General features: G+C 35.1%; 1 protein-coding gene across 3 annotated transcripts in view; it reads right to left on the reverse strand.

The window, feature by feature from the left end:
• Window positions 1-18,212, reverse strand: part of MTBP (MDM2 binding protein) — a 67,264-nt gene that overhangs the window by 12,563 nt on the left and 36,489 nt on the right. For 2 of the 3 annotated variants that reach the window (XM_019716845.3, XM_088798964.1), the window contains exons 12-17: window positions 16,995-17,168; window positions 15,708-15,815; window positions 9,094-9,255; window positions 7,024-7,141; window positions 3,825-3,980; window positions 968-1,063 (exon numbers count right to left, since the gene is read on the reverse strand). In XM_019716845.3, coding sequence (XP_019572404.3) covers window positions 968-1,063; window positions 3,825-3,980; window positions 7,024-7,141; window positions 9,094-9,255; window positions 15,708-15,815; window positions 16,995-17,168 — 814 coding nt within the window. The remainder of the gene's footprint in view (window positions 1-967; window positions 1,064-3,824; window positions 3,981-7,023; window positions 7,142-9,093; window positions 9,256-15,707; window positions 15,816-16,994; window positions 17,169-18,212) is intronic. The other variant, XM_019716980.3, reaches the window with a different exon arrangement.

Consider the following 18,212-nt stretch of genomic DNA (forward strand, 5'->3'; position numbering starts at 1 on the left):
AACAAAGAATAAGTTCACAAAAGCCAATCGAAAAGTATGTTTCAGTTTTTCCCCGATAAACTTAAAGTTGCTTCTTAAACATTAAGGTAAAATCAAGTTATTTTCTATTTTCATTTATAGAAAATCAATATAAAATATTTTGCTTTAAGAATGTGAACTATCTTACAAAATGAATTACTCAGTTCTTGAAAATTCATCATAAAATATATCATCACCACCATTCCATTTCCTGTCCTTGTGAAAACGGTAGATATGAACGAGCTCTCAGAAACTGCTAATATCTTTAAGCAAGAGAATCCTTTGAAATTTTATTCAAACTGGTCAGTACAAATTCTATCAAAATGCACACATAATTAACATGTTACAAATGGGAACATATTCTATCTAATAGTTTCTGAGCAACTAAATGTAATTAGTGAACAGGGAATATTAATATGACCAGTACTATAAATACATTTATAACGTAGGGACCAAAATAATTTTGATTAAAATATCTAGTGAGTAATAATAGGATGTTTGAATGCGATTAAACTGAATCATTATCCAATGACTTTTTTTTTAAATAAAAGACAAATTATTTGTGTACGTACTGCTTTGTTTTTTGATATAGCGTGTTTCCTTGAAAATAAGACCTAGCTGGACCATCAGCTCTAATGCATCTTTTGGAGCTAAAATTAATATAAGACCCAGTCTTATTATATATTATATTATATTATATTATATTATTATTATTGTTATATAAGACCCAGTCTTATAGTAAAATAAGACTGGGTCTCATATTAATTTTTGCTCCAAAAAACACATTAGAGCTGATTGTCCAGCTAGGTCTTATTTTCAGGGAAACATGGTACTTTCTCTTTGGCTCTATATCTCGATTTATACCATTTTATTAGTCACTCTTCACACTCACAGACGATAAGCTACATCAGTAACACGCAGAAGAGTAAAGTGTAAATAAAAAACTTACTCAATTCCATGATAATGACATACTGAAGCTTTTTCAAATGGTAAAACCCGAAGTTTCCGAGGACTAAGTTCTGGTGTCAGAACAAAAGTTTTTTCCCTGCAACAAAATTGTTTTATTTGTATTTAAAGTTTATTTAGTGAAAGAGAAAAAGTTTCAGAAAGTGTCTAAACAAAGAAATGTGACCTCCTTCAGTACAACTGAATCTTACATGGGATAAAAAGTAAGTTGTATCAGACCTTAGAAAATGAAGCAGGGGTAGGCCTGTGGATTTTATCACCTACATTTTCTGTAACTCAAGTTTCCAAAGTTATGATGCTACTTATTTCATAATAGTATTCTGAGAAATGGATAAATCAAGAATGGAAAATCATTTGAGGTGGAAATTCAAACAGCAGCATTATTCTGGAAGGATTTTTTTTCTTAGTGTAATGAACTAGTGATTATATATTTAGTTCCATTCTTTTTTACAGGGGAATGATTAAGTCAACTTGAATCTTTGGTAACAAAAGAGATATTTAATTCCTACTATAACATATGAAGGACCCAGATCTTTCTTTAACTGGGAATGTAGTCATCTTGACACCTACTTTAAGAGTCAGCAACCATTTAAATATTGGAGCGTTTTAGAGGCTAACTGCTGACTTAAGTTCTTCTGGGATAGGTTTTCAATCAGCAGGTACGTTAAAATCAATCATACGGTGAGCTTACGTGAAACGGTCATGCTCAGCCCCTTCCATATCCAGACCTGCCAGGGGCATATAAAAATCTCGGGAAGAAGGTCACTGCAATTAGGTTCAGCTCTCCCGGTTATTCTAATAGGTGCCCGCCCTTCTTCTCTGCCTGAATTGGGAGGCACTATTCTAATGGACTGGATTATATTCCTGAAGCTCAGAACAGGTTAGCTGGGAATGGAAGAATTATGCATCAATGGTCTTTACACAGTAATAGACAGAATGAAGTATCAGAGGCTTGAATTCAGAAGACTTAGAAATGGTACATAGAAAGGCAAGTAGACAGTAGAGTACCAAGAATAAATTCACTATCACATTTTTCCTCCTATGGCATTAGGAAAGAAACTGCCCACTTTGCCACAGAAAATTATCTAGGGTATTATGACAAGCATCTAAAATTATTACATTAAAATATAAGACACATGCTGATTAATAAATTCTAAAGGACAGAATTTATATTCTAATGCATTTACTTAAAGTGTTCCACAAAAAGTAGCACTAATAAATTGCAATGACCCCAGTGGCTTGTTGACTGAGCATAAAAGTGAATAATTTTGTAATATATAATAGAACTCTTGAGGTCCCTAGAATTTCAGTTATTACCCTTGCCATGCTGTATTCCATTTCTGATTTCAATCCCTCTCAGTAACTTTATCTTTTTTGTTTTAATTTTACTCAGACCTTGTTCTTTCTAAAAGAAACATTTTAACCAACATGTATTTTGTCAATGTTTAATATTTCTTTGGTGTATATACACAGGAGTCAGGCCTGTACTTTAATTTAGTACAGCGCTGTGAATGGCTCCTTGCATAGGTAGACACTTACTAAAATCCACGGGTTCTTAATTCAGTGCCATGAAAGCTCATTCTTCAACTTTAACATCAATAGAAGATACATTTGATAAGGACGCAGTTCTTTACTAACATCAAAGAACCGTATCAAACTTTCCTAAATCAATCACCTGTAAACTAAAGAAAGAATTAAATACATCCCCCCTACAACATTGCATTTACAAAGACATCTGGTCAAAAACAGTAAAATGTAATGTACATAATTCAGTTTTAGCAAACCCATCTGACTGCCAGTTCATGCTTAGTGATTTAGAAGGACAATATTCCACAACTAAATAGATGAAAATGTGTATACACTTCTTCACTTTTGTGATTCCCACAGAAAAGGAAAATGACTCCAAAATTACATAATTTTTATGTCATTAAAACCATTAAGTCATTAAGACCCAGAGTCTCTCTTTCCCCCCCGCACCCCCCCCCCAGTGAACATCCACATTAAGGAAATCTGCTCTATTATTGTCTTTTAGATATAACTACCTTCAAATAGATGCCTCCAAAATTTACCTTCAAAATCAGTATTTGCCAAAACAATCTTTGTAAAAGCAATCAAAATTATCTATAATTTTTAAGGTCCTTTGGAAGGTTTTCAAAGCAATGGATTAACAACTAAGAAGAAGTTGGGGTAGTAAACAAATTAGTAAAATCTCACTAGTATTTGATGTCACAATTTTAACTGTAATTAAGTCAACTTTAGCAACATCCAGTTTTTACCAACTAGTAACTTAGTGGAAGTTGTCTTGGAAGTCAAATTAGTTATAAATTATTCATGTAGACACTGAGTTCTTACTTGGTAATGTTATAGTTTCAAAAGCATTTTTATTACACTTTCCTGTTCTCGCAGTTGAAAGACTGCTTTTTGCTACTATTACGCATGACTGACAATGTCATGACAAGTACACAGCAGCAAAATCAAAACTACAGAGTCACAGAAAAGAGAATGAAAATATATACATATTTGCAAGTCAAATCATATTTTTTCCTTGAAAAATACTGTCCTTTGTATACAAAGTAGAAGCTACTGACTTTTACAGGGACTGGGCTGAGATCACTCTTATTATTCCTGTTCCCCTTCTATTCAGTACCACAAAACAGCAGGACATTTGGCTACAGTAAAATGTGAGGATGAAGGAAGGCCAACTGACAAAGACTGGGATCCAACTTGTGAATTCTGCCTAAGCAGCACAGGACATCAATTAACTGGGGAAATGAGATGCAATGTTTTTCAAATGATTTTTTTGAAAAAGATTAATTGGAGATTATAAGTTTATCACTTACCCCTTTTGAATCTGTAAAGGTTGAAGATCTCCAATTGGCAATCCATCTGAGGTAAAGAATTTCAGCAATTCTTTAGCATCCAATAATGTGATTGAATCCCGTGCACCCTCTTTATGGCCCAGCAACTGTTCAGATGAACAAGGTAAGGAACCGGTTCTGGAAAAATAATGTTATGCAGATTCAATGAAAGTGGATTAGAGTTCACCACAGTCAGGAAAAGATGGCACAGGCAGAAACCAGAAAAATGTACAAATAAAACTGAAGATCTACATATTTGGGAAGAAAATAAAGGAAAATCTCTGCAAATCATTTAGTATCAAAGTGTATTTTAAAAAACCTGTAGGTCACAGTGAAACTTACAGTTACCATATCAACATGATTCTCTTCTACTGAACTAAAATGGACATAATTATGTTCTTTATAAATGGCAGCACGCTTTATTATTTAGTACTGTGAAGTTATCAAGTCTATAAAATTTAAATCAAAACTTTCTTGTATGTTCTGGAACCCCACAATATTGTAAATTTCAAGAGTAGAGACTGGATGTTCCAGTTTTCTATGAACTTGAAAGATTACTTGAAGCACAGCCATGAAATAAGGCAGTAATCAGAAATCTCTCCAAGGTCTCTTCTAGCCATGATTATGACATTATGAATAAGCACTGGGTCTTTATTATACCTAAAATATATGCACACCTTTATACTTTTCAAACTACTTTACATACACTACATTCCTTTTTTAAAAAAAATAATAAATTTTCCTGGGGAATATTGGGGAACAGTGTGTTTCTCCAGGGCCCATCAGCTCCAAGTCGTTGTCCTTCAGTCTAGTTGTGGAGGGTGCAGTTCAGTCACCATTTTCAATCCGGCATCCTTGTTGAGAGTTCGCACTCTAACCAACTGAGCCATCCCACCACCCCTCTAGAAGCTCAGCGGCAGCTCGTTGTCTTCAATCTAGTTGTGGAGGGCTCAGCTCACTGGCCCACGTGGGAATCGAACCAGCAACCGTGTTGTTCATAGCTCGCGCTCTAACCCACTGAGCCATGCGGCCACCCCAACACACACTACATTCTTCATTCCCTTGAAAAAGACAGCATGCGTCCCACCTCCAAATCAAGTTAACACCTGAAAATAAGTACTTTGGAAAGTGAAAATCAGCATACCAGGCCTAAAAAACAATCATGATGCCTATTTTTCAGATAAAGATACTAACAGACAATAGTTTACCTTACAGACCCAGGGTGACACAGCTATTTTAAATGACTGCGTCAGAAGTCGACTAACTCTGAATGAAGTACTATTTCTACTGTATCACTCTATAAACCCAAAAAGCTCTTAGAAAATTTTAAAAACAGGAAAAAGAAAAATGCTTTAGATTCAGAGAATGTGAAAGGTTTTATCAAGCACTGAGTCACAGATCACGCGATGGCTTTATGTCACAAAGCATAAATAAAATCTTTCAACGTCGGCACAGAATATTAATTTCCTGACTTTATATCAATTCAACTATTTCCTGATTATTTTATTACTCAAATCAAGCATTTTTACTGATAATTATATGATTAAAATGTTGACAATATGGGTTACTACTTACATTTCTATACACTAGGGATCAATGATATACCGACAATAACACTTTCCCCTTCCCATGCCCGTTATTTTTTAAATTGAAAATATAAATCTAATAAAAATAGTCAAACAAGAAAATAATCAAATATGTTCTATGAACTTTATACTCTAGGAGGGCAAGAACTACATTATGAGTTTAATTTAATTTCTATATAGCTATTCTCTAATAGTAACTCACAAAGGTTTCTTAATGAAAATTAATCTCAATCATTTTACAAGCTGGATGTAATGGGGAAATGTATAATTTGCATTTATATAGAATCCTGGAAACAAGGATATCAAAGCAATTTAAAATCCTGTTTGTGATAAATTACACTACTAAAATATGTCAGGTTAAAAAGAACAAAAACCAAAACACTGACAACACTTTATTTTGTTCGGTGTTTTCAAGCTTACAAAGTATTTTTTCATTCATTATCTCACTAAATTTTCACAACTTGAAGTAGCACTGGGACTGTCTTTCTCATCTTAAAGATGAGGCAACAAAGTCACACAACAGGTGACTGATTTTGTCTAAAACCAAATTCTTAGGACTTCTGAATTTCACCAGGGAATGGTTTTTCATTCTCCAGTTAAACCTGTTTTAACACAAAACATATCCTTAAAATATGCAATATTACTTTTGTCCACAATCAAGAATTTGAAGGTCTCTCTCCATATTTTGATGACGTGCATGGCCCTATATGTCTAAATGTTTCACTCATTTATCCATTACATCTCAGCTCAAATGTAACCTCCTTAGAGAGCTGTCCCTGACCATCCAACCTTATCTAAATTTCCACCACCTTCCTCCCCTCAACAAGTAAAATTATTATCCCTTAGTCCCTTTGTTTCTTTTATTCATTACACATAGAGTAATTAATAATCATTGTATTTACTTGTCTGGTTATTTGTTTTCTTTTGACTGTCTCTCCCATTAAAAGGTAAGCTCTAAGAGGAGAGCCTGACACATAGTTGATGCTCAATAAATATCTATTGATATATATGAGCAAAATGTTATAGCAACTCTTACGTGTTATCAAAAGGGGCTAAAAGTAAAAATGTGATTTGAAATACTTTGGAGGAAGGTAATGTAAGAGAGCTAAATTCTTCGTCTTTCACTCCATCATTCAAGAAATTTATTGAGTGCCTAAAATGTACTGAACTAAAATAAACAAACAAATACATTCTGCCTCATATTTAAAACATGTAGGAATATAAAGCAGGAATAGTTTCAAGTGGCTCAAAGGAGAAGAACACTTTTACTTCACTTTATATGCTCCTGTATTGTTTAAATATTTCTTATCTATTCATAGACTATGTAACTCTATGGATGGTAGTCTGAAAAGCCATTCACTAAAATGTTAACTGTGGTTATCTACCCCCGGAAAGTACAAATAGAAGGAAGGAGAAGAGTATTTCTCAACATACCACTGTAATGCCCTAGCTCTCTCTCTCTCTCTCTCTCCCCTTATAGCAGTTACGCATATATTTCTCTTACAATAAAACTACAAAAAAATTAGTATCTGATAAACACAATGTCAGAAGAAAAAAAAAGTTCATTTAAAAATACTGAGCTGTTTAAATACTACCTCATTTTTTGTTTCGTTTTTTCAAACATTTCCAGATTTTGAAGAACATGCCTTTCAGGCCATTCCAGGGGATTGGTTTCCATTAGACTTGAAGAAATAGGTTCTAGTGGACTGGTGTCTAAAGAGAAAGGAATACACATAAGCACCGAAAAGCATTAACCTACTGAATTTTGCTATGTAAGAATGTATTATGTAGATACATACATACATCTGTGTGTGTATAAAGGGATGTTGGATTCACTGTACAATCCTTGCCTCGGGCATTTATTAAGGTTATCTCTGATGGCCTGAACTGTGCAAAATGCCACAGAAAAGGTTTTTGCAAACAAAAAAAAAGTCACTATTATTAAGCTTTATTTATTTTACTATCGCCTCAAAATCAAAGTACATCATCCCAAGACCTATATTAAGTCCCTCAGCTCCTAATAGAGTCCTGTGACCATTCTAGCCTAGTTAGATTCCTTTCCTTGAAATTCATATTTAGTTATTTAACCAAAAAATACACAGCACTTACTTCATAAAAGGCAACTTTCCAATAAGTAATTTACGAATAATTTATTTAATCCTCATAACAACCTATGTCATTGCTAATTTAAAGATTTAAAAAACCCAAAAAAATAAGGCTCAGAGAGGTTAGAAAACTTACCCAAGGTCACACAGCAAGCAAGCTGCAAAGCTGGGATTCAAACTTCTTAATCTTGCTCCAGAGCCCATGCCATGCCCGAGAGCTATTCTCTCTCCCTTACTGAACACACCCTCCATTTACAAGTAACCATAGATTGCCTCCAACACCTTTCAAATTACCCCACACTACTATTTAACTTTGGCACTGATATGTAACAATGATGGTAATGATAATACAAATGACAACTCTAACAATTTTGGGGGCATTTATTGTGTTCTAAGTGTTTTATATGTATCAACTCATTTAATCCTCGTAATAACCCTAGTAAGTGGGTAATATTATTATCCCCATTCGAAATGTGAAGAAACAGAGGCAAGGCATTCAGCAAACAAGCTACAAAACTGAGTTTGAAACCCTGGCAGTCTAGCTCCAGGACCTGGGCTTAGAACATGGCACTAAAAGTTGCATGTATATTTTGCTTTCCAAATAGATCATACGCCTGTTGAAAGCCAAGGATTCCAATTTTAACTTCATTGTGTACCTTCATGGTGTCAAACAGACAAAAGGTACTCAACAAACATTACTGTTAACTTGATGCTTCAATCGTTTTCTTATCAATCTATGGAATAAAAACGATTCTCATAGAATTAAAAACAAAAACTATCCCGTATATTTAAAATGCCAGGCATCTTCAATTGCTTTCTTGTTAGATCTTGACATCTAACAAGATTCATCACAATAAGAAGAACCAGGAAAATAGAAATACAAGTTAATATAGAAATGATTTCCTGCTCCCTCAGCAAAGTTTGGTAACTTCCTGCTCTAATGAATGGCAAATGTTGCAGCATCTTATTATGTGAAGTTTTAACTATATTATATTCACTGGGTAGGTTCCACTTTTCTCACTTTATGAAAACACAGCTTACTAGAAATCCACCAATTCTAGCAGCTTAGTAAGAGCAGTAAGAGGGTTCGCCTTAAAAGCCTCTCCCTCTGCTCAAAAACAATTATACTAAACAAGCTTTCTGAAAGAGGTAATCAGAAAATTTTTAATATTTAAATGATGAGAAATACAGGTCATCTCTCTCACATACACACACACACACACACACACACACACACACACACACACACACACAAACAGAAGTCCTCAATTAACAACATCAATAGGTTCTGTAACTTTCTGAAATGACATGAAACCAATTTTACCAAAGGCTAATTGACATAAAAAGTTAAATTCCTACACCATTTCATCAAGTTGTAACGAAACAATGTTGAATAAAATGATGTTATTCGAGGACCTGCTGTATTTGGAATACAAATATCTATCGTTATTTCTATTTAAAAGATGTATTTTGATTTTATTAATATTTTTATTAGTTTTTGTAATAATAAATGTCACACACAAAAAAAAACCCTTAATATTTACAGCAAAAAAAACTTACCATTTAACAGATTGGAGGTGTTAATTTTATCTGTCTTGATTAGAATTGTTTTAGGAATAATTGCATCAAAATGATCTAAAAAGCGTTCCCTTGTGAGTATCAATAGACTTTTGAGTTCATCAACAGAAACTACTTCAGGCTGCTTTGCCAACTTTCTCCTTTCTGTAAGACAACAAATTAATAGAATTAACCATATGACTGTTATTTTAAATCCTCTCTAAACCACATCTACTACTATTTTATGGTGTATATTTTCAAAAGCAAAACAAGTGAATTTATCCGGCGAATCACCATTCCTGTGGAAGCCCGCTTTCATTTTACTCCCATTTGTAGGTAATGGTAGAATTTCCAGTTACATGAGGGAAACAGAAAAAGAGTCAGTTGTTAACACTGAAAGGAGATAAACACTGAAGGCAAGTTTATCAAAGTTTTCAGAAATATATTGCTGAGCTTTATGCTGGTGTTTTTGTGAAAATAAAACCTGTAAGACTTTTGGTTAAACATGGTAGCTTGGCCATTTCCACGTATTTCTTCTCTTTCCCCAAACCTAAAATCACAGTAAAGGAAGGAGAAAAGACAACAAAAGGAGAAACGATAAAGAATGAGTTTTCAACAAATCCTGGAAGATAGTGATGACGCCTTGGTAACTGAATCCGGTAGAGCAAAGGCAGGATCAACTTGGGTGCCTACAGGGGCACAACCTACGGGTTTTAGAAAGATGGAAGCGAGGAACTGGGCTAAAATAGGACTGGATCCGTGGATGTTTAGGGAGGGAGCAGTGAGAACCAAAGGTCCCCACCCGCCCCGTCCTCCAGTCTTAGAGCTCGGTGACTTCACTTTCATTTTTTTGGTAGAAACTGAAAACGAATCTCAGACTATGAAACACTAGGTACATTAAAAGGTGGCACTGATGCTGGGGTTAAACTCTTCGCCCTGCAGCCAGAAAGCTAGGAGCTACAAATGACCCACTGGAAAGATTACGGGATTCTCCTTTTGAAAAACTGAAGGCCTACAGAGAAAAGAGGGTGATACTGATATTGAAGAGGAGGTAGGGACAGGAATTCACAACCAAAATGTTGAATTGTCACTCCATCACTCCACAACGCAGCTTGCCAGATACTGTATTAGAGTGAGGCATATAGAACTTCCCATGTAAATCGGGACTGACGATAAAAAATCACCAGACACTAAGGAAAAGTGTTGAGGGGGAAGGGGCTCTGCATTTCCATGGTCCTATGGTGACACGTGTAAGGACTTTGATTCAATAACACTTCCAGCTCCCTTTTCCCTCCCATCACTCACTGAGCTAGTTTGGAGAAGAAACTAGGCATGCTCTGATGAGACCCTTCCTCTCCAACTTTCATCTGAGCTAGCAAAGCCGCAGAATGCCTGAGCTCTGCAATGTGGTGAGGACCCTGCCCCCTCAGGGTTGATGTGCAGCTGCCCAGCTCTGGTAGTCATTCAGGGGATAAATTTACTTCTAGGTGTGCATATCAGAAAATCCACCTGGCCACAGATCTAAAAAGTCATTTCCTTCAATCCAGCTTTTACTTGTATTTTATCTCCATTTGTGTGTGTCTTAAGTTTGTTTCTCAACTGATTCTAACTTTGGGAGGGAAAAAAGGTATTATTTATTGCCCAAACTAGAAAGAAGTCCAGGATGAAAAAGAGAGACAAAAGCAAGCAAAGAGAAAAAAAAATGAGCCCAGCAGACACAAAAAACATCACAGAGGAAAGAAAGTTTGTTGTAATTAATATTCTCATAGAAATAAGAGAAGATAGTATACCCAAGGAACAAGCACAAGATGTTCCGATAAAGAAACAGTCAATGAATAAGAAAAAACTTAAAACTTAGGCATGAGAACTCAAATTTTTAAAATGCCATAAAAGGGCTTAAAATAAAATGGAAGATAACCCCCAGAAACTACAGCAAAAAGATAATATGGAAATGGAAATGAAAAGTAGGTATTCTGTCCTGGAAAGCCAATGTACAACTAATAAGAGGTCTAGAAAGAAATACAAGAGAAAATGGGAGGAAGGAAATTGCTAAAGAGATCAGAAAAATTTTCAGACTTAAGAATGTGAATCTTCTATTGAAATGGCTCATCAAATACACAGCTTGAGAGGGAGGAAAGGAAGGGAGGAACACACACACACTACAATTCACAGTAAAACTTTTGGAGACAAAGCTCCGGGGGATAACGGTTCCAGAATGGGGTGAAAACAAATAAACCAAACTGCAAAGGATAAGAATAGTACTGGATTTCTCAACAGGAGCACAGCAACGCAGAAGACAATAGAGCAATGCCTTCAAAACACTGAGGATAAAGAATTTCCAACTTGGAATTCCAGATGAATTATCAATCAAGTAAAGAGATTTTCAGACATGCAAGAGCTGAAAAATGTATGCCCCTTGAACTGTTACACAAGAAGCTTCTGGAAGATATGTTCCAACTAATCATGGGAGCAATCCAAGAAAAAGGAGATGACAGGTCTAGGAAAAAGATTCCAAAAGAGAACAAAGAGAAGCCTCAGCAGGTCTAGGAAGCAATGCGTTCATAATAGAGCAAAGTATAAACATCCCGGAAAAAAAATTAAGAGAAATAAAATGGAACTGCTGTCTTTGACAATATGGTGAATTGATGGGTATGTGGCAGAAATGCTGGTACCTCTGGAAAACATAACAATATTTTGCATGTGAGGAAGAATGGGAAATTAACAATAAGATGATCGTCAACCATAAGAAAAACAAAGATGATATAAGAAAGGAGAGTTGGTCATCATCACAGATTACATGACTCAGCAGTAAACTTACGTGTATACAATCATAGTAACGCTGAAACTAACCCGGTTTACCCAAAATTCGTGATGTCACTGGAAAGGGTGGAAAGGGGAAGTGAAGATGATGTGGGAGAGTTGTCTTTATCTTCTAAAGTTAGATGTTAAAATAATATCTGAAACTCGTATGTCAAGAAGTACCAACACACAGATATTATTTCGAAAACTGAAGGAAATATCAGAAAAACTAGCTGTCTGTGGATAGAGATGGACAGATGGGGAGAAGAGGGGAGGGCCCTGCTGGTTTCCCTTTTAAGTTTTCCAGTTCCACTTGAATTTTTAAACTATACCTATGCATTCCTTTTATAAAAGTATTTCCATTTTGAAACACTTACGGGCTAATCACATTTTCTTTTATAATAAAATAGTAAAGTATAAATTCAGAGAGAATTCAATTCAACAGACATTTGCGCGTGCTCTGCCTGGAAGGAACAGCACTGTGCCCTCAGATACAGAGGATTAGAGCACATGACCTCGCTAGGTGAGGTCAGTACACAAATAACAGAAGGGAATAGGTTGGAAAAGAAGCAGCCAGTCTTGAGGTTCTGCTTTACACCATCAGCTTTAGGAGAAATGCCTCTGTAAAATCCCACCTCACCAATGTGGGTAATTTGGAAGGGTTCTTCCAGTTCTGACCCAAGATGAGTAACACATAACTTCTGCAGTGAACCACTCTAGCTGTGGTAAAGTGAGAGTTGTAATATATGCTGCTTTTATTACATCTTCTGAGTGAGAAAATAAAAAGCAATCAAGCTTTTTGTTCTCTGCACAATCTGCTGGAAGCCACTCTAAAACAAACAGTTATCGATGATTTGCTTCCGTCTGAATGATATGCAATCAATAATACGCTTCAGAAATTAGCCCTATATTTATATTAATCCTAAAAATATACTTAATTCATGAATCTGACGTATGCTTATGGAAACGTGTCAATTAGATGACATATTGGGCAATCTGGAGACCAGGGCACGCCTTCCTTCTGACCTTGATGACTGAGCAATAGAGACGGAAAACAGATGAAGTTTAACAGGGTTATGAGCAGGATAACTTACCCAGGTGAAAAATAATCTCTACATAAACGAGTTTGCACACAAGTGGCAGATAAAGATTTGGGAGAAATATATTGAACTAAAGTCTAAAAATAAATTAGCTAAAGAATACTATCCCTAAAAAAAAAAAAAAAAAAAAAAAAAAGAATACTATTCCTTCAAAAGCTAGTAATAACTACACATTTATTAAAGGAAAACATAGAGCAGCATATCTAAAGGAGCAACAGATGAAGCAATCAGGTTTGCACTGGTTCTATAAATGGTAAAAAGATGTGGAGAGCTGAGAATAGTGACCCAATATTGCACCAGAATGCCTGCTGTTTTGGTATTTGTTTTGCGTCACACTGAATGGACTTTGCTTTAAAATTGTTCAGCATTCTTAAACTCCTTCTTTAAAACTACGTGAAACAAGATGTTTAATATTTCCAAATACAACAAGTTACAAATTATCAAAAAATGGGTAAAACATAAATTCTAAAATTTAAAATTTTAAGTATCATTCTAAACAATAGGATGAGATATAATTTTTTTAAAAAAAATAAATAACATTAGTGACAGTGAATTAGGCTAAACACTTAAACCCTAACAGGAATTTTATTTGATTTTTGTGTTATTTTAAAAAACACACAGCCTCAATAACGTGAGTACATTTTCATGCAATCTTTTCCAGTTGCTCTTTTTGGTTCAGTACTAGTCAGTGAAAGAGTGGGCAGAGATAAGAACAAGTTCACTCCGTGTCTTGATAATTCTGAAAAACCTTTTGGAAAAACTTTTTCAGCAAAGACTACAATCTTTGTATTGATACATAATCACTGATTCTTTTTTCCAAAAAAAGCTGTTCCTTTTACATTACTGAGTTTTCGTCATGTACAGATTAATTAAAAATATCAATTTAAGTACTTTTATTCATATTTCACTCCTTTAAGAATCACTGAACTAGACACTCAGATATTCTTACACTGGAAACTTTGTTTTGCAGTCATTTTCCTCTGTCTTTGGAGACACAAGAATTCTGAATAGATGCATCTTTGTCCCCAGTTTTTAATCCAGTATTAACTCTCTGGGTAGAGAAGAGATTGATTCAGCAAGCCATTCCACCATACATGGATTAACTGGGTCATTAATTTTAGTCAAGATTCAATGCTTCAGATTGCAAATGAGCCATTTCATGGATATGCCCAGAGCTGGTGTCTCTAGTGGCTACTTAGCTCCGAGGCTTCCTTCCACTTCAGGCCCCTACCTGTCCCTTCTGGGCTCTGTTCCATCCTTATAGGTGCTGCCTGTGTTACAGCTCACATTTTGGTGCTTCTACATTTTTAGCATCTGTTCCGTAGGTACTTCTGTTCCCTTCTGCCCCCAGCAGCACTTCCAGTCACATCTATAGGCAGCTATGTGGCTTTAGCTGCTAGTATTTCCCTTTCCAGCCATGGAGGACGGATGGCCATACTGGGGTTAACTCTTCTTACCCAAAGGAGAGATGCACCAGCTTCAGAGAGCTGCCTGTTTTTCCACTCTGACAGTGTTTCTGGTTCGAAGGGTAAGGAAGAGAGGTAACAATGAAAGATAGGGGAGATGCTGAAGGAACCAAGTTATAAAGAGCAGCGGGAGGGTTCTGGCGGGAGTCGGGGCCTGCACAGGGGTTTAGCAGGGACAGAACAAGGCCAACAAGTGAATAATACTGCGGGTTGATGTTTGAAGTGAAAGTGTTTTATCCCAGAAATACTAGTAACACGGTATTTATTTTTTTCTTGGATTTAACATGTACTACCTTTTATTGAAACTGATTTGCCTTTCTAATTATATTTTCTTTGAGCTAATATCATTTTCAAAGTTAAAAAAAAAAAAAAATCAATGGTTGGAGGAATTCAAGACTACACAATTACTCTGTCTTTGTACAACTGAAAAAGTAGGTAATTCTTACATGAATAACTGAGACCAAGTATTCTAAAATTTTTTTCCGTTGAATAACAGTCTATTAAAGTCAAAGTATTTTTAAGTGCTTTTAAAGAATGATAGTTTGTATTTTACAATATAGCTACTTAATCCTAGTATCATTTTTTTCTATATGCAACTTATGAGGCCTTACAATTTAATTTCTTAGAAATTCTGTATCAATTTGCTTAAAATAAGTTCATATTAGATATTAATGAATGACTATTAAAAAATGTTAAAATTGATAACCAAGAAATACAGAAAAAAAATTATGACCTTTTAAAAGGTGTCAATTTCTTGAATAAGGAAAATCCACAATGCCAATTTTACCCAGTATGTGAATTAGGCTTAGTTATTATATTATTGGTAATCATGATTAAAGCCTGAGAATCAATGCTCAAGCTAACGTATTAACTTCTCTGAATATGCGTTTTTTTCTGTTTGTAGTCTCTGTCTTATGATAGCTAAAAATACGTAAAGAGAAATCTAAAGAGATCTATATTAACCAGAATAAATTGTAAGTATCTTTTCCAGCATATGGTTAAGAATGATGAAATACAAAAGTTTCCTGGAGAAATATTTTTATAAATGTTAACAATGATGTACAAATAAATAGGAATATTTTGAATCTGATGGAAAAAAAGTTGCAGTCTTTGTCTACTCTAAATCACCTCTACAAATGTGTGTCACAACAAAAAAGACAAAGTGTATAAGAAAAAGTGTGGAAATAATGCATTATGTCTGAACAAGTCAACATCCTTACAGTAGAATAAAATATACAAAATTGTTACTTACTCAGATATTCTTTCAAAGCCAAAGCTTGAACATTAGCTAATTGCTTCTCTCTCTGTATAAGCTGCTCCCCAGAAAAATGTGGAAGTGACATGAAGTCAAAAGGGAAACCTGAGAAACAGAAAAAAGTCAGAATTAAAGATGTTCTATGATAACAATTAATATTCAGTTCCCAGGAAATGTGTTATCACAGAATTAAAAAAAATAAGTCAATTGCTCATCTCTCTTGATCTTGTATATTTCAAAATAAATAATAATTAAGCTGCAGGAAATAAGCATACTAAATTGTGTATTTTAAACTTTCACCTGCTTCTTAAACGGAAGGAATTAGGTAGCAGGATAGAATTCCCTCTACCACATTTTCTTCTGCAGGCTCAGGTAATTGAAATTCCTACAGAAAACACAGAGTATGAAAGCCTGACTCTAAAGACGGCCCCCAATAAACCACACCTCCTGCTCTTCACCCAGTGTGGAGTCCATCCACCACAAACCCAGGCCGGCCCTGTGAAACCAACAAAGTATGGTAAAAGTGACAGTGAACGACCTCTAGGCAAGGTCATAAAAGCCTTGAGGCTTCTTAAAGCAATTGCTCAAAGAGAAGTTAGCAACCCTATCAAACTATCCTGAGACTATGCTGTGAGGAAGCCCACGCAGGGCATGAAAATATGGCAGGTGAAAAGCAAGTTCACTGTCAGCTGTTCCAACCATCTTAACCCAGGTGCCAAACATCTGGCAGAAGGAGCCATCTATACACCACGTCCTCTTAATTCTTCAAACAACTGGAGCCCCAGCTATGTGTGACGGCTCTCGTATGTGAGACCAAAATAGAAACATCCAGCTGAGCCATCAACTCAAAGGACTATGAGATATAAGAATAAACAGTCATTTTAAAGCTAAATTTGGGGTGGTTTGTCACACAGTAATAAATAACCAAAACATAGAGCTTGGAGAGAAAAGAAGAGCAGTAAAAAAAACAACAAGATGCTTAAGAGGAAGTAAATGAAAATGAGAAATAAATTATAGAAAAATAATATGTGTTTAAAGTGGAAAGTACTAAAAATGTCCTATTTGGAATTGAAGATCTACCTAGTAAATTTTACTGGGTATAATATAAAAGGGATTAATTCTCTCTACCCTGCATTGTTCAAATATGTTATGTGTTTAAAATAAAGGGTAAATTTACTGAAAGTGAAATGGAGTTTGGGGGAAATAAGTTCATTAAAAACCACATAAGTTAATTATATATGCAAACAAATGTAAAAATGTTTTCCAGCTAAAGTTAACACTTACTCAGTGACGTCTCTTCTGCCCTGGCTTTCATCTTTCCATGAATTAAACTGAGTGCAAATGAACCATTGATCTGGTTAGCTGAGTGAATCAGTGTGGCTTTACATCTTCTATTGCCATCACCTTGTAACAAGAGATAATAGCTAGAACACTCTCCTTTCACTTCAACATCTGGAACTAAAGAAAAACAATTGTCTTGTTAAATATATGAAAAGTCCGCACGCACTATGGCACAATCATACATTTGACCCATAGGATATAATGACGTTTCTGTTATTTGAAAACAAGTTATTACCCAATACATTTGGAGCTAGCAGTTGTTCATTTAACAGAGAACGCTACTAAAGCAGAGAATCATAAAAAAAAAAATGATACGAAGCATAAACATTTTACTTTAAATTAAAACTATGTGTACATGTGTACTCATTCATTAACTTTGGATGTAGCTCACTAGAGTTCCATGATATTTTTCTTATATAATCACACCCATAATATATCAACTACCATTTCCAGCTTCCATTTCTTTAAAGTGAAATAAACAGACCCCTACAGGCACACCCTACTCAACTAGTGGGTGAGAAGTAAACAGACGTACTTAAGAGTATATTTTTGCTCCTTGCAGTGGGTACCCATAATGTATTTTACAGAAGGAATGGAGAGCATTCATTAATCTGGCATGGCAGTTATGTGAAGGTCAGTTACGACAGTGCCTAGTATATTTTAAAAACAAATCAAGCAAGGGTTATAGTGAAGGTTGAAGAAAAACTGTGAAGCCTTTGAGATTAAAAATAGAAGCAGAGTTCTTTTTGTTGAAGATGGTGCATTGGACATAAGAATTTATTTTCACTATCTCCTGAAATTCCATGAAATGAGAATAAAGAGATTTTAAAAATAGCATAAATCCACAAGGACTAATATCTGAGAGAAGAGAACAGCAACTAAATTCTGAAAGCAGAAAAGCAGATGAACAACTGGCAACAGACCTCAATCTCTCAATTGCTAAGAAAGCTGAGAAAAACAGAGTAGAAAGCTTTGAAGCAAAACAATTTACACTACAATCTATGCCAAGAGACTCTGGGATGGTGACCCCAGATGGTATAATAAGCAAAATCAAGGTGAAATAAGAAGACAGGTTGAAAGTCTGAGAAGCAGTTTGGCTTCCTGATTCCTCCTTATTCTATTCAGGCAAATAATTGTCCTTTCCCTCACCCAGAATACTAC

This window comes from Rhinolophus sinicus, chromosome 6 (assembly GCF_057876585.1).
Source record: "Rhinolophus sinicus isolate RSI-liver-muscle chromosome 6, RSI-T2T, whole genome shotgun sequence".
In the NCBI taxonomy this organism is placed as follows: domain Eukaryota; kingdom Metazoa; phylum Chordata; class Mammalia; order Chiroptera; family Rhinolophidae; genus Rhinolophus; species Rhinolophus sinicus.